The following is a 17796-nucleotide window of genomic DNA, read 5'->3' as shown; positions in this document are numbered from 1 at the left end:
CTTCAGCTGCATTGGGAAGCATGGCAGTAGTCTCACAAGATACCAGGAGTCAGGGAGTCATCCCCTCCTCCCAAAATAAAAGACACACTAGGTCCCTCCAGTCACACTAGGTTCCAGGAGTCACACTAGGTCCCTCCAGTCACACTAGGTTCCAGGAGTCACACTAGGTTCCAGGAGTCACACTAGGTCCCTCCAGTCACACTAGGTTCCAGCAGTCACACTAGGTCCCTCCAGTCACACTAGGTTCCAGGAGTCACACTAGGTCCCAGGAGACACACTAGGTCCCTCCAGTCACACTAGGTTCCAGGAGTCACACTAGGTTCCAGGAGTCACACTAAGTCCCAGGAGTCACACTAGGTTCCAGGAGACACACTAGGTTCCTCGAGTCACACTAGGTTCCAGGAGTCACACTAGGTTCCGGGAGTCACACTAGGTCCCTCCAGTCACACTAGGTTCCAGGAGACACACTAGGTTCCTCGAGTCACACTAGGTTCCAGGAGTCACACTAGGTTCCAGGAGTCACACTAGGTCCCAGGAGTCACACTAGGTTCCAGGAGTCACACTAGGTCCCAGGTGTCACACTAGGTCCCAGGAGTCACACTAGATCCCAGGAGTCACACTAGGTTCCAGGAGTCACACTAGGTCCCAGGAGTCACACTAGGTCCCAGGTGTCACACTAGGTCCCAGGAGTCACACTAGGTCCCAGGAGTCACACTAGGTCCCTCCAGTCACACTAGGTTCCAGGAGTCACACTAGGTCCCAGGTGTCACACTAGGTCCCAGGAGTCACACTAGGTCCCAGGAGTCACACTAGGTTCCAGAAGTCACACTAGGTTCCAGGTGTCACACTAGGTCCCAGGAGTCACACTAGGTTCCAGGAGTCACACTAGGTTCCAGGAGTCACACTAGGTTCCAGGAGTCACACTAGGTCCCAGGAGTCACACTAGGTCCCAGGTGTCACACTAGGTTCCAGGAGTCACACTAGGTTCCAGGAGTCACACTAGGTTCCAGGAGTCACACTAGGTCCCAGGAGTCACACTAGGTCCCAGGTGTCACACTAGGTTCCAGGAGTCACACTAGGTCCCAGGAGTCACACTAGGTTCCAGGAGTCACACTAGGTTCCAGGAGACACACTAGGTCCCTCCAGTCACACTAGGTTCCAGGAGTCACACTAGGTTCCAGGAGTCACACTAGGTTCCAGGAGTCACACTAGGTTCCAGGAGTCACACTAGGTCCCAGGAGTCACACTAGGTTCCAGGAGTCACACTAGGTCCCAGGAGTCACACTAGGTTCCAGGAGTCACACTAGGTTCCAGGTGTCACACTTGGTCCCAGGAGTCACACTAGGTTCCAGGAGTCACACTAGGTTTGAGGAGTCACACTAGGTCCCTCCAGTCACACTAGGTCCCAGGAGTCACACTAGGGTCCAGGAGTCACACTTGGGTCCAGGAGTCACACTAGGTAGCTTTAGTCCCACTTGACTGACCACTGCCATGCTGTGAGTCCTGCTGTAGATGAATACAATTAGTAGAGGATCATGCCATTGTCCAGCTCCTTCTCCCCCGCCCGTTTGTAGCTGCAGGACAACTTCTGGCCGGACACCAACAGGATGACGTTACTGGCAATGAAGGACAAGACTGCTCCGACCACAAAATAGAACGAGTAGTCCAAACTTGTGCGGTCTTTCGAAACCCAGCCAACTTCCACATCATCTTTAGGTAACACATTAGAGGACAAATCTTTGGTGAACAAACCGACGAAGAGAAGTGCCCCTAGTAATGAGAAGGTGCCTGCAACAGAAAGGAACAGTTATTAATATCTACATCAGTATCGCCAACAGAAAGGACCAGCAGAGCTCCAGATAAGCTTGTGGTGTTGTGGGTATTTTACCCATGCATTTTAAAATCATTGGGTATCAGTAATTCTATCTGGGTATTCAAATTTCTGTTACCCACTAGTTTTTACACATGTGGGTATTTAAGTTAAATATTTAAAAACACTATTCATCTAGTCCCTGCAAACTGGTGTCGTGTAGGTTCGAGAGCTTTATAGGACTCAAAAACACCCCGATACTTCCACAAGAAAGTGTGATGGCAAATGATCATGATGTAACTGTCATCGTGGAGTTTGGCAAGGTTGACGGGATGCCTGTTTATAATTTCAAAATATGTTCCTCATTTGCTAATCGAATACGCAGGGTTACTTCACAATATTTTGATGATACGCACAAGTTTTATTTTTGTAGCGTATCTGTAATGTTCGTTGCGTATTTGATACACTTGGATTTTATTTTACTGAGTATTTCTGCATTTCTGATGCGTATTTTACACAGATACGCAGCTTATCTGGAGCTCTGGACCAGTTATTAATATCTACATCAATATCGCCAACAGAAAGGACCAATCATTGATATCTACATCAGTATCACCAACAGAAAGGACCAGTTATTAATATCTACATCAATATCGCCAACAGAAAGGACCAATCATTGATATCTACATCAGTATCACCAACAGAAAGGACCAGTTATTAATATCTACATCAATATCGCCAACAGAAAGGACCAATCATTGATATCTACATCAGTATCACCAACAGAAAGGACCAGTTATTAATATCTACATCAATATCGCCAACAGAAAGGACCAATCATTGATATCTACATCAGTATCACCAACAGAAAGGACCAGTTATTAATATCTACATCAATATCGCCAACAGAAAGGACCAATCATTGATATCTACATCAGTATCACCAACAGAAAGGACCAGTTATTAATATCTACATCAATATCGCCAACAGAAAGGACCAATCATCTACATCAGGTTCTTTAACTGTATGGACCAATCATTATCATCACCATCAGCATCGAATGTGTGGACAAGAGGTGTGTCATATTAGTGGTGTACCACAATATTAAATGCTAATAAACATGATAAATATGTATCGCAATGCGTTTGGAAAATACTGGTATCTTGCAATTTTCAAAATCCTGCATATTTTCATCTTGTTGGCAAAATTTATATAAGTGACAAGTCGAAATGAAATTATGAAATCCACAAGTTAGCCACTTGATTCCTGCGATTGAAAAATGAAACTCTTCACGACCAGCTTCCTGTATATGATAATGTTTACATTGCAAAGAAATATTCATTTGAGAGACCTGAAGCATGTTAGACCCGTGAAGATTCCGGGGTAGAATAGGTCTTCAGCAACCCATGCTTGCCGTAAAAGGTGACTATGCTTGTCGTAAAAGGCGACTAACGGGATCGGGTGGTCAGGCTCGCTGACTTGGTTGATGCATGTCATCGATCCCAATTGCGTGGATCGATGCTCATGATATTAATCACTGGATTTTCTGGTCCAGACTCGATTATTTTACAGACAGCCGTCATATAGCTGGAATATTGCTGAGTGCGGCGTTAAACAACAAACCAACAAACCAAGCATGTTAAGTGGTCCAAAAGCAAATGTCAGACCAAGTCAAACTCTTAAATACTGACAAAAATAGGAACTGGCACTGAATCTCACTACTATCTGAACAAACACAAAATTTTATTCAACTTTGAACAAAAGTGGTTGAGTTGTGTGGCCAGGATTTACCAGACACAAATTCCTATAAAAACTGAAAGCATCCACTGGGTTGCAGAAAATTGGTGTCCATGTTTCGGGATGAATGCTACTATTTCATAATTTGGTACCACTTAAAATTAATTTCCATACAAAGCATTTAAAATACACCCTACATAGTGAAATGTTTGATGATCTTCTATTAGGTCTAGCGCTAGAAGTTATGGATTCACTTCACTGGGGAATTCCATATCTATTGTTAAACAATGCCTCAATGATCTATTAGGTCTGGCGCTAGAAGTTATGGATTCACTTCGGTGGGGAGTTCCATATCTATTGTTAAACAATGCCTCAATGATCTTCTGTTAGGTCTGGCGCTAGAAGTTATGGATTCACTTCGGTGGGGAGTTCCATATCTATTGTTAAACAATGCCTCAATGATCTTCTGTTAGGTCTGGCGCTAGAAGTTATGGATTCACTTCGGTGGGGAGTTCCATATCTATTGTTAAACAATGCCTCAATGATCTTCTGTTAGGTCTGGCGCTAGAAGTTATGGATTCACTTCGGTGGGGAGTTCCATATCTATTGTTAAACAATGCCTCAATGATCTTCTGTTAGGTCTGGCGCTAGAAGTTATGGATTCACTTCGGTGGGGAGTTCCATATCTATTGTTAAACAATGCCTCAATGATCTTCTGTTAGGTCTGGCGCTAGAAGTTATGGATTCACTTCGGTGGGGAGATCCATATCTATTGTTAAACAATGCCTCAATGATCTTCTGTTAGGTCTAGCGCTAGAAGTTATGGATTCACTTCGGTGGGGAGTTCCATATCTATTGTTAAACAATGCCCCAATGATCTTCTGTTAGGTCTGGCGCTAGAAGTTATGGATTCACTTCGGTGGGGAGTTCCATATCTATTGTTAAACAATGCCTCAATGATCTTCTGTTAGGTCTGGCGCTAGAAGTTATGGATTCACTTCGGTGGGGAGTTCCATATCTATTGTTAAACAATGCCTCAATGATCTATTAGGTCTGGCGCTAGAAGTTATGGATTCACTTCGGTGGGGAGTTCCATATCTATTGTTAAACAATGCCTCAATGATCTATTAGGTCTGGCGCTAGAAGTTATGGATTCACTTCGGCGGGGAGTTCCATATCTATTGTTAAACAATGCCTCAATGATCTTCTGTTAGGTCTGGCGCTAGAAGTTATGGATTCACTTCGGTGGGGAGTTCCATATCTATTGTTAAACAATGCCTCAATGATCTATTAGGTCTGGCGCTAGAAGTTATGGATTCACTTCGGTGGGGAGTTCCATATCTATTGTTAAACAATGCCTCAATGATCTTCTGTTAGGTCTGGCGCTAGAAGTTATGGATTCACTTCGGTGGGGAGTTCCATATCTATTGTTAAACAATGCCTCAATGATCTATTAGGTCTAGCGCTAGAAGTTATGGATTCACTTCGGTGGGGAGTTCCATATCTATTGTTAAACAATGCCTCAATGATCTTCTGTTAGGTCTGGCGCTAGAAGTTATGGATTCACTTCGGTGGGGAGTTCCATATCTATTGTTAAACAATGCCTCAATGATCTTCTGTTAGGTCTGGCGCTAGAAGTTATGGATTCACTTCGGTGGGGAGTTCCATATCTATTGTTAAACAATGCCTCAATGATCTTCTGTTAGGTCTGGCGCTAGAAGTTATGGATTCACTTCGGTGGGGAGTTCCATATCTATTGTTAAACAATGCCTCAATGATCTATTAGGTCTGGCGCTAGAAGTTATGGATTCACTTCGGTGGGGAGTTCCATATCTATTGTTAAACAATGCCTCAATGATCTTCTGTTAGGTCTGGCGCTAGAAGTTATGGATTCACTTCGGTGGGGAGTTCCATATCTATTGTTAAACAATGCCTCAATGATCTTCTGTTAGGTCTGGCGCTAGAAGTTATGGATTCACTTCGGTGGGGAGTTCCATATCTATTGTTAAACAATGCCTCAATGATCTATTAGGTCTGGCGCTAGAAGTTATGGATTCACTTCGGTGGGGAGTTCCATATCTATTGTTAAACAATGCCTCAATGATCTTCTGTTAGGTCTGGCGCTAGAAGTTATGGATTCACTTCGGTGGGGAGTTCCATATCTATTGTTAAACAATGCCTCAATGATCTTCTGTTAGGTCTGGCGCTAGAAGTTATGGATTCACTTCGGTGGGGAGTTCCATATCTATTGTTAAACAATGCCTCAATGATCTTCTGTTAGGTCTAGCGCTAGAAGTTATGGATTCACTTCGGTGGGGAGTTCCATATCTATTGTTAAACAATGCCTCTGAACGAAATCTTACATGACAAATTAATGTTTCTGAAAAATATGTACAAACATGACAAAGGAGAAAATTGCTGTGAAAAAAAGGCTAATTTGGACTTCGTTTCATCATTTCTCTCCAAATTTGACCCCATATTTTTTTCTTTCTAACTTTTTTTCAAGTAATTTGTTTACTGGTGTATTTATCAATAACTAACTAAAGTTTTATTATTTTAATAAATAACACAAGTACGCATTATGGGGGACCCATCTAGCATACATCATGTACATGTTACGTCCTCTGCTGGTCACTGGTGGAGTACTGTAGTTAATCTTGGATATCTCTGGCTTCGAGTCCCCTGGGCCTCCCAAAGTAAATAACCCATGTTAATCCCTGGTATAGTGACAAGGCCTGTTGTTACTGGCCCTAAACATGCTAGGCTGATTGGAATTAGCGTGACCTGCCTCCTTAAACATTGATCAAGTGTGAGCCACGCCCTCACTGGCTTCAACAGGACTGCTATCAGTTACTCACATGCCTGAGATAGGGGTTCAGAGAAGGTAATCTCATACGTTCCTTGTTCCTTATGTTGACCACGCCAGACACTAAGCTTGGTGTTACTTCGAGATTGTCCTACTTCCCGGTGGCTACTGACACAGCTTTATCTTGCAACCACCCACTCTACCTCTCTACAGCAGGCTCACCTACGTTACACCTCACTTTCATCTTTACATCACACAGTTTCACCTACATAACATCACAGTTTATATGTACATAAGTTCCACCAATCTAACATCACAATTTCACCTTTATAACATAATTTTCACCCATATAACATCACAGTTTCACCTACAAAACATCATTTTCACCTATACAACATCACAGTTTTGCCTACATAACATTACAGTTTCACCTACATAACATCATTTTCACCTACATAACATCAGTTTCACTTACATAACATCACAGTTTCACTTACATAACATCACAGTTTCACCTCCATAACATCAGTTTCACTTATAAAACATCATAGATTCACCTATATAACATCAGTTTCACCTATATAACATTAGTTTCACCTATATATACATAACATCACAATTTCACCAATATAACATCAGTTTCACCTACCGTTTCATAAGCATATCTGATACAGCATCAGTTTCACCTACTATACGGGGCGGTCATGTACCCTAGTGGTTAAAACGTTAGCTCGTCACGCCGAAGACTCGGGTTCGATTCCTGACATGGGTACAATATGTGAAGTCCATTCTGTTGTCCCCCGCCGTGTTATTGCTGTAATATTGCTAAAAGCAGCGTAAAACCATACTCACTCACCTACTATACAGCATCAGTTTCTTGTGAGGGAGGGAGTGAGTTGGGTTTAACGCCGCTTTTAACAGTATTCCAGTTATATCGTGGCATGTCAGCTTAATGTGGGAGGAAAGCCCAAAGTGATGCAGGTCTCAGACGTTTACCACTTCGGTGAAACCCATGAACACTGGTATTGTGCTGACATACCTAGAAACATAATCAGGGCGAACCGTGATTCGAACCCACAATCATAGGTTTCTGGCGTGCCCAAGGGACATAATTCTGCACAGCGAATCGCGGCGCCTTAGACAACCAGTCTCTAGTAGTCATTATTGTAAGGTTTTCATGAAAATACATCGCCTGCTGCATTTTATTACAAAGAAAATGAAATCGGTAAACCTTCCCATCGCAAGCAAAAAAAAGCACTAACAAGGCGAATAGTGAGCAGGGCTTGACTTCAATTCCAACATATTTAAAAAACATAAAAAAATATATATATATTTTTTCAGAAAATACACACACTAAAATACCACTCTGCACGGCATCTCTCCTATTAGTACAGAAAGTGTCCCTTAGGTTTGAAAATCTGAATCCATGATGTAGACCTCAAGTTATAGGTCACACAAACGTTGCAGTAAAACGAACATTGTAAGCATGGTAAGTTCAAAACATGTAAATTTCATATTTTCTAACACAAAATCCACATATCAAAATCAAACTTTGCACTACACCTCTTCTGTTAGTATGGAAAATGTTCTCTAACTTTGAAAAGAATCCATGTAATAGTTTTTAAGTTACAGGTCACACTAATCTTTAAGTAAATAGATTCTATTGCGAAATAAAAAAATGATAAAAAGCTGTATTTTTTCTGAAAAATTCAAATATTAAAATCAAACTTTGCACTGCACCTCTCCTATTGTTATAAAAAGTGTTCAACAAGTTTGAAAAGAATCTACGCAGTTTTCAAGTGATAGGTCGCACACAAAAAATGTTCTCAGAAGGACAGTTGGTATATATTCCATGGTATAAGTATATATCCCCGGCCTATAATTGCCGTAATCTGACAGTCAGCTTTATCTGACAATAACGATGGGAACCAATTAAATCAGTGCTATTTAGACCCGTTAATCCAGCCAAAATTACTCATTAATCAGTCTCATTTATCCGACACAGTGATCAGCTTATTCCGTGGTCATCTTCTCGCAAGTACACAGCCCCGTTTTGATGCGAGACGAGTAGGCAAGTGGCTGCATATTGCAATGGCTGCAGAGATAAACTTGCTTTACAATAAACACTGTGCTTGCTACCGCTACACAAAGATCTGAGGTCATCCCAAAATAGGTCATGTCAGAATGACCTTTCGCAAACTCTGTTCGACCGATGAAATGACTAACATGACTAACAGGAAGTCGACATTAGCCAATAAGAAAACAGCTTTCTCAAGCTTCATGGCACTATTTTGAAACTGACGACTCCCGACTACGCTTTGAAAAGTATTTTTAATCGTACAACCCCAAAATGTTGTACGGAATATCCTGTGTTAACTTTTTTGAGCTCACATGATTAGAAAACACATTCCGCTAACAATATAATATGAACATTTTCATTCTAATTCCTTTATAACCACATACATATATAGTTGTTAAATATCGTGCAGTTGTGTCATTTTTTATCACAAATGTTTATAATACTAATTTGTTTATCCGACATACTCGTTAATTGACATAATCTTATCCAACCAACCAAGGAAATCAGCAAGCATTTGGAGTGAGTGAGTTTAATCTAATACAGATTTGAACAGTATTTGAGTCATATCGCGGCGTGTCCACTTGATGTGGGAGAAAGCCTGAAGTGATGCAGGTCTCAGACCTTTACCACTTTGATGAAAACCTGAGGATGGGTCTGGCCCTGACAAACTTAGAAACATAATCAGTGACAATGTTTTTTGTTTAACACCGCACTCAGCAATATTCCAGCTATATGACGGCGGTCTGTAAATAATCAATCTGGACCACAATCCAATGATTGACATCATGAGCATTGATCTATGCAATTGAGATATGATGACATGCATCAACCAAGTCAGCGAGCCTGACCACCCGATCCTGTTAGTCGCCTCTTACAACAAGCTTAGTCGCCTTTTACAGCAAGCATGGGTTGCTGAAGACCTATTCTAACATTGTCACACCATGCCCACTAGAGATGAACATCATCATCAATCTTGCGATACGATATGTGTCACGATAAAGACTGATGATACCACTGGTATCGAGATACACCACAACAAATAGTAAGAAATGATGAAATCGCTGAAATCATACTTCATAACCTCTGGCTTCTACATAACTGCTCGACACAATCTGTATACAACCTTCTTCTGAGGAGTTTTCCACCATGTTTACAGGAGGCGATGCTAATGTCGCTGTAAGGGCGGTAACTCCCATCAGTTCCTGTGCTATATATGGCACATCGCGATCTCACAAACTGATGATTCAAGTATTATCTGTACCTAAGTATCGATGGCATCATAGGTATCAGTGAATCATTACAGCCCTGATGCCCACTGTTAACAATGGTAAACATCTGGATACAATCGGCATGAACAAGGCACAGGAAACGGCAGCCGGTACTTAAACAATGTTAAAGACTGGTGACCTTGGACAGTGAGCTAATAATTTACATTTATGATAAAACATAATAAAACTGAAACAAACTAAACATATTTGGCTGCATGATTTGTTTCTGAAGAAATGTTTTATTTTACTTAAATTGTCTGAGTCACTTACATGCCAGTCCATTCCAAAGATACAGTCCTGCTGGGCCGGTGATGGTCTCGATGGGTTTGCCGACAACGTTGAAAGCGGTGAAGCCGAGGGATACCAAACCCCAGACTATGCCCAAGGCAAGCATAACGATGGTGGACACCCACAGACCAAAGTTAAATAAACCATATTCGATGAGATCCTTCACTGAAACCAAGAGAACCAGGTGAGCTACAAACATTGTGGAAGGTGAGCTTCAGATGATCACAATCTTACTGGCATCACAAACATCTTAAACATCTTCAGTCAGTCATTGCTAATTCTCAGAAGCCAAACAACTATTTTGATAAGCAGGGGCTTTTTAGAACCACATTTCTTTGAACATATTAACACAACAGATGCCAATTCAATCTTATACATTATACATATATATAATAATTTATACATACATATGTTAAAAGTTAATGAATCCGAACACAGCTTGTGGTCATTAATTAAGAAATTATGCAAGAGTCTTATGTCATGAATTTGGGGGGGACGGGACTGAATACACATTTGTGTTACAGGGAGAGGGGTGGGGGAGGGGGGGAAGAGATGGAGTGGGGAGGTTCCTCAAGCCCCATCGTAGATTGCTTTGGTATACAAATTTACAGTAGCGTCATCTCCATCAGAGCATAAATGTAAAGTTTTATTTACCACCAGTAATGCTTTCACAATCAATAATCTTGCCAAGTTTACATTCTTTGCTCTTAAAATGAGGAGCAAGCAGTTGTCCATTATATAAACTACTAATTCTACCATCATATGTATATGGTCTCAGATACCCTTGTACTGATTAGTATCGATATTACTACATGCACTTGTGGTGCAACATGTTTGAATGCTTGAATATATATTGTAAAATGGGCCTGTGGCCTGATTGACTGAAATAAACCACTACTACTACTACTAGTAGCGTCAATGACATGTTAATGTTATGTACAAATTATGTAGAAATTTCTATCTATTGCATTCCTGAAATAGAAAGAGGTACTTGGTCAGTTGTAGACAAGCCATGTCCTTGAGAAATAATCCTGCAGCTGCTACAGCAAGTCAAAGAGTCTCTGGTGTGTGCTATGCAGGAAATATGCTGCAGCATAGTCTGATATTGACATGACCTCTCTGTCTGTGGCACGGTCTCCTGATTGTTGACTGTGTATATTTGCTCAGAGGCTTTCATATGGTGATATCTCAAATAATATTTAATCAATCCCTAACATATTAAATCCTGAAACGACATTTTTCCTCACACCATTTAATCCAAACATTAATCGGAAAAGATTTAGATCAAGTCAGGTTCTTATTGTTTAACTGACATCAGAGTTGTGGCAACAATTGAATTTTCCCCTGTATACAGGCTGTTGTCTGTGGTCAGGTGGTATGTCGACTCACCCTGTTGTCTGTGGTCAGGTGGTATGTCGACTCACCCTGTTGTCTGTGGTCAGGTGGTATGTCGACTCACCCTGTTGTCTGTAGTCAGGTGGTATATCGACTCACCCTGTTGTCTGTGGTCAGGTGGTATGTCGACTCACCCTGTTGTCTGTAGTCAGGTGGTATGTCCACTCACCCTGTTGTCTGTGGTCAGGTGGTATGTCGACTCACCATGTTGTCTGTGGTCAGGTGGTATGTCGACTCACCATGTTGTCTGTGGTCAGGTGGTATGTCGACTCACCATGTTGTCTGTGGTCAGGTGGTATGTCGACTCACCATGTTGTCTGTGGTCAGGTGGTATGTCGACTCACCATGTTGTCTGTGGTCAGGTGGTATGTCGACTCACCATGTTGTCTGTGGTCAGGTGGTATGTCGACTCACCATGTTGTCTGTGGTCAGGTGGTATGTCGACTCACCCTGTTGTCTGTGGTCAGGTGGTGTGTCAACTCACCCTGTTGTCTGTGGTCAGGTGGTATATCAACTCACCCTTGTTGACTGTAGTCAGGTGGTATGTCGACTCACCATGTTGTCTGTAGTCAGGTAGTATGTCAACTCACCCTGTTGTCTGTAGTCAGGTGGTATGTCAACTCACCCTGTTGTCTGTAGTCAGGTGGTATGTCAACTCACCCTGTTGTCTGTAGTCAGGTGGTGTGTCAACTCACCATGTTGTCTGTAGTCAGGTGGTATATCGACTCACCATGTTGTCTGTAGTCAGGTGGTATATTGACTCACCCTGCTGACTGTAGTCAGGTGGTATGTCAACTCACCCTGCTGACTGTAGTCAGATGGTCAAGTCAAGTATATTCATTAGAGACAGTTAAATCAGGTACGGCCGTTACAGGTGGGTATGTCAAGTAGGGCTGTCATGAAAAGGTATGTCAGGTAGGGTCATTATATTTATAGGTAGGAATGTCAGGTAGATTCATTATATTAATAGGTATTGTCAGGCAGGGTAATCATATTCATAGGTAGGAATGTCAGGCAGGGTAATCATATTCATAGGTAGGAATGTCAGGCAGGGTAATCATATTCATAGGTAGGAATGTCAGGCAGGGTAATCATATTCATAGGTAGGAATGTCAGGCAGGGTAATCATATTCATAGGTAGGAATGTCAGGCAGGGTAATCATATTCATAGGTAGGAATGTCAGGCAGGGTAATCATATTCATAGGTAGGAATGTCAGGCAGGGTAATTATATTCATAGGTAGGAATGTCAGGCAGGGTAATCATATTCATAGGTAGGAATGTCAGGCAGGGTAATTATATTCATAGGTAGGAATGTCAGGCAGGGTTATCATATTCATAGGTAGGAATGTCAGGCAGGGTAATCATATTCATAGGTAGGAATGTCAGGCAGGGTAATCATATTCATAGGTAGGAATGTCAGGCAGGGTAATCATACTTATAGGTAGGAATGTCAGGCAGGGTCATTATATTAATAGTAGGAATGTCAGGCAGGGTAATCATATTCATAGGTAGGAATGTCAGGTAGATTCATTATATTAATAGGTAGGAATGTCAGGCAGGGTAATCATATTCATAGGTAGGAATGTCAGGCAGGGTAACCATATTCATAGGTAGGAATGTCAGGCAGGGTAATCATATTCATAGGTAGGAATGTCAGGCAGGGTAATCATATTCATAGGTAGGAATGTCAGGCAGGGTAATCATATTCATAGGTAGGAATGTCAGGCAGGGTAATCATATTCATAGGTAGGAATGTCAGGCAGGGTTGTTAAAGTTGATATGTAAGGAGAAGGTGTTGCAGGTAGGTATATTGGGTAGTAGGTATTTGGAGTGGGTTGAGAAAATATTACCAGTGCCATTAGTCTTGTTGATGTTGACAAATTTGACAACACGCTTGATATAATCTGCTCGCTTCGCTGAGTCAGAACTGTTTGACCAGGCGCACACCCCATCTGACCCACTACACACAACTGAGAAAAACAAACAACATGCAGACACAATGCTATCTTCTCCTGTCTCGGGATCAACTGAACATGCCCAACACTGGCATCACTCCCCTCCATCCTACTCTACCTTACCACCACACTCCTACCATATCAGCACCCCTTCCTACTCTACCTTACCACCACACTCCTACCATATCAGCACCCCTTCCTACTCTACCTTACCACCACACTCCTACCATATCAGCACCCCTTCCTACTCTACCTTACCACCACACTCCTACCATATCAGCACCTCTTCCTACTCTACCTTACCACCACACTCCTACCATATCAGCACCCCTTCCTACTCTACCACCATATCTCCCCACCCCCTCCCACCATATCACAACCCCCTCTTACTCTACCATATCACCAGCACTCTTACTCTACCATATGGCCACCCCTCTTACTCTACCACCCTAGGACCCTACAATAGATGTCGATAATTGAAGTAAAACATCTGATTCATTGAAATAGGAGAAAACAGCATTGTGTTGAAAAATCACACAGAAGAGAGTTGATACTGTAGTCAAGAAAAGGCAAAGACTCATGAAGATTTTTGTACAGCTGCATAAGCCACTGTTACACTGAATGTGTTGGATGAACACAGTATCATTGAGGATCGTACTTTGACAGTGAGCATGATCTACCACACTGGATGTGCACCAAACCCATGAAACAGTGTTGACTCAGGATGGAATTGATCTTCAGCAACCCATGCTTGCCGTAAAAGGCAACTGTGCTTATGCTAAAAGGTGACTAATGGGATCGGCTGGTCAGGCTCGCTGACTTGGTTGATGCATGTCATCATATCCCATTTGCATGGATCGATGCTCATGCTGTCAATCACTGGACTACCTGGTCCAGATTTGATTATTTACAGACCGCTGTCATATAGCTGGAATATTGCTGAGTGTGGCGCCAAATGCCAAACAAAAGTGGATGTGTACAAATTGTTGCACTGCTGCAGTATGCTTGTTCTACCACACTGGAATGTACTGTGTTGAACAGTGTCATATACAGTGATGCAGAGTGTCGCATACAGTGATGCACAGTGTTGCATATAGTGTTGAACAGTGTCACGTATAGTGTTGAACAGTGTTGCATACAGTGTTGCACAGTGTCGCGTACAGTGCTGAACAGTGTTGTATACAGTGTTGCACAGTGTCGCGTACAGTGTTGAACAGTGTTGCATACAGTGTTGCACAGTGTCGCGTACAGTGCTGAACAGTGTTGTATACAGTGTTGAACAGTGTCACGTATAGTGTTGAACAGTGTTGCATATGGTGTTGATCAGTGTTGTATACAGTGTTGAAAAGTGTCACATATAGTGTTGAACAGTGTCGCATATAGTGTTGAACAGTGTTGCATATAGAGTTGATCAGTGTTGTATACAGTGTTGAAAAGTGTCACATATAGTGTTGAACAGTGTCGCATACAGTGCTGAACAGTGTTGTATACAGTGTTGAACAGTGTCGCATATAGTGTTGATCAGTGTTGTATACAGTGTTGAAAAGTGTCACATATAGTGTTGAACAGTGTCGCATATAGTGTTGAACAGTGTCACATATAGTGTTGAACAGTATTGTATACAGTGTTGCACAGTGTCGCATACAGTGCTGAACAGTGTTGTATACAGTGTTGAACAGTGTTGTATATAGTGTTGAACAGTGTCGCAAATAGTGTTGAACAGTGTCACATATAGTGTTGAACAGTATTGTATACAGTGTTGAACAGTGTCGCATATAGTGTTGAACAGTGTCGCATATAGAGTTGAACAGTGTCACGTATAGTGTTGAACAGTGTCACGTATAGTGTTGAACAGTGTCGCATATAGTGTTGAACAGTATTGTATACAGTGTTGAACAGTGTCGCATATAGTGTTGAACAGTGTCGCATATAGTGTTAAACAGTGTCACGCATAGTGTTGAACAGTGTCGCATATAGTGTTGAACAGTGTCGTATACAGTGATGCACAGTGTCGTACACAGTGTTGAACAGTATTGTATACAGTGTTGAACAGTGTCGCATATAGTCTTGAACAGTGTCGCATATAGTGTTGAACAGTGTCGCATAGTGTTGAACAGTGTCACGTATAGTGTTGAACAGTGTCGCATATTGTGTTGAACAGTGTCGCATATTGTTGAACAGTGTCGCATATAGTGTTGAACAGTGTCACGTATAGTGTTGAACAGTGTTGCATATAGTGTTGAACAGTGTCACGTATAGTGTTGTACAGTGTCGCATATAGTGTTGAACAGTGTTGTATACAGTGTTGAACAGTTGCGTAAGAGCTGTCAACCTCTTCGTATGTGATTTTTCCAGTATTAAACAAAACAAATATCATAGAGAATGAAATCAATACACACACAAATACTATCAACATAAACAAACAAAATATATAGAAGCAAGTTGAGAGCAAGAATTTACAAGAAAGAAAGTTTAGATCAAATGCACCATATAGACATTATAGTAGTAGCATACACAACATGCAAAGAGCCTAAATACTAAAGATACTATAAACAGACAGTAAGAAATCAAAGATGCTGATTAGTATTATTTAGTGTTATTGACCATGCTTTTGTAGCATGGAGGGGTTAATAACAGAGAAAGCTATCAAGACTAAAATTATATATATATATATATATATATATATATATATATATATATATATGAGGCTTAAGAGGCTTAATTAGACGTCAATTATGGGCTCATTAAGACATCTAGCAAGTCAACCTGTGTCTGTCACAGGCTTAGACATTGAAGGTCATATATATAAGTAGGTGCTTTCATTACCATCGAGGTATGTCACCTCCTATATGTGCCTTTTGTTCACGTTCTAAGAGACGACAGTGTATATAGTTGCCCGCACGTACCTCCTCCCCTTTTCAAACCTCCGATTCCACTAAGACTTAAAATTACCCTTATTCACTACAAGAAACATTCTCTATGGTGCTTTTGACATGTTGAATATCTGCAAGACGAAATCTGGAACTATGATCACACAAAACCAGGTGTTGCCTCGAATGAAATTACCATTTATATCCTGAGGCCTCGGGCCAATTCCGTAATCCAGGACACGGTGTCCACGAAAAAGTCCGAATGTGATATTGCCTGTGTACTTTGTAGCACTTCCATCAGTATCATTTCCAGGAGTTTGAGTGGATCGCTTAAGTACCGGTGACGATGTCACCCAGTTGTCGGTCGCAAATGAAGCGATGAGAAGGGAAACACCCAAAATTCCTAAAACCAAAGTCACAGCCATCGCGTTTTTCTTTTTCGGCTCCATTCTCGTATCAATTCCGCCAACACGTATATTCCAACGACTAGAAATATTTCACAAAAGTATTATCTCGTAATCCTTTCAAGGAAGAAGTTGTTATCTTTGGCGATATTCACCTGGATGAACAGGTGCATGAACTCAGTTTGAACCAATCACGCAAATCGACACAGAAATATGTCCGTTAAAATGGTCATGATTGGCTGTCAGGAAAAGTGTCAACAAACTCAGGTATTGTGCTATTTTCCAACCGACAACTTTCGGAGATTGTGTTTACAGAAAGCAGTCGAGGAATAGTGTATGTAATTATTAAATGTAAATAATGCCACAATGGTGAAATGATGCTAAGCCATGGTATCCACACCTCGGTACAGGCCAAGGAATGATATTATAATACCCTCTTTGGACACCAGAATCTACACAATTTGCAAATTTGTTAGCAATTGTTATGAAAGTTGTCCGCATTGTTTACAAGCATGAAAACTGTGGACATTGTCCATTTCAACATTTGCATTTTATTATTTAAAACATCTAACATTACAAAAGGTATGGTTAAAAAGAAGACTAATAAATTAGTGTACGCAGGATGAATTTGTAGGTTTTCGGGAAGAATTTAATTCCTACTCTTGTAAATCTCCCTCGATCATGTATGTAATTGTTGTTACTGTTAATCCTCCACCTACTATATATATTCTGTGTCATGTTCATCATTCAGTCTTGCTTGACAACGTATAAGGATCTTTACCAAAATGCGACTTTTACGTAATTAAAGAAGTTGTTTTCCTTAAAATGTGTCTACTTTGTCATCCGTCAACCTTTAAGTAATGCCTATCAAACAATTCAACAATTTAATTATTATTTGAATATGAGCAATTTGTGTCCAAAGCTATTTTAATTAGAAGGATATAGAAAAATATATATATCCAATTCATCTTGGGTGACGGACATGTTTGCATTACGACTACGAGTGTGATAGAAGTAGAAGATTATGTATTTGTAACTACGACACTCTGTATCTTAAACATTCACAAAATATCATAGTTAATTAGGCCATTTTAAGAAAATCGTCAAATATTTCTGATATGTTACAAACATTGTTCATATACATCAGAAACATGATACGAATGTGTTTGTTAAGAAGACT

At 41.1% G+C, this 17796-nt stretch overlaps 1 protein-coding gene and 1 long non-coding RNA gene across 3 annotated transcripts; one reads left to right on the top strand and one right to left on the bottom strand.

Annotated features, from left to right (window-relative positions):
• The first annotated feature begins 26 nt into the window (after positions 1 to 26).
• Positions 27 to 449, top strand: LOC124117324. Its single transcript, XR_007220178.1, has 3 exons — positions 27 to 91; positions 130 to 262; positions 434 to 449. It is a non-coding gene; the product is annotated as an uncharacterized LOC124117324 (long non-coding RNA).
• On the bottom strand, positions 85 to 16798 carry LOC124117323 (clarin-3-like). 2 transcript variants are annotated; one of them, XM_046479141.2, is made up of 4 exons: positions 16409 to 16798; positions 13238 to 13357; positions 9973 to 10155; positions 85 to 1788 (listed from the first exon to the last, which is right to left on the bottom strand). In XM_046479141.2, the coding sequence occupies exons 1-4, from the start codon at positions 16659 to 16661 to the stop codon at positions 1523 to 1525; spliced, it is 822 nt and encodes a 273-aa protein (XP_046335097.1). In that variant the 5' UTR covers positions 16662 to 16798; the 3' UTR covers positions 85 to 1522. The 2 variants fall into 2 exon arrangements, with proteins under 2 accessions (XP_046335097.1, XP_046335098.1); XM_046479142.2 differs by lacking the exon at positions 13238 to 13357.
• Between the last annotated feature and the right edge of the window lie 998 nt (positions 16799 to 17796).

Source organism: Haliotis rufescens, unplaced genomic scaffold (genome assembly GCF_023055435.1).
Source record: "Haliotis rufescens isolate VD_foot unplaced genomic scaffold, xgHalRufe1.0.p SCAF_12, whole genome shotgun sequence".
In the NCBI taxonomy this organism is placed as follows: Eukaryota; Metazoa; Mollusca; class Gastropoda; order Lepetellida; family Haliotidae; genus Haliotis; species Haliotis rufescens.
The sequence above is the reverse complement of the archived record's forward strand: the minus strand, read 5'-3'. Positions and strand labels throughout refer to the sequence as shown.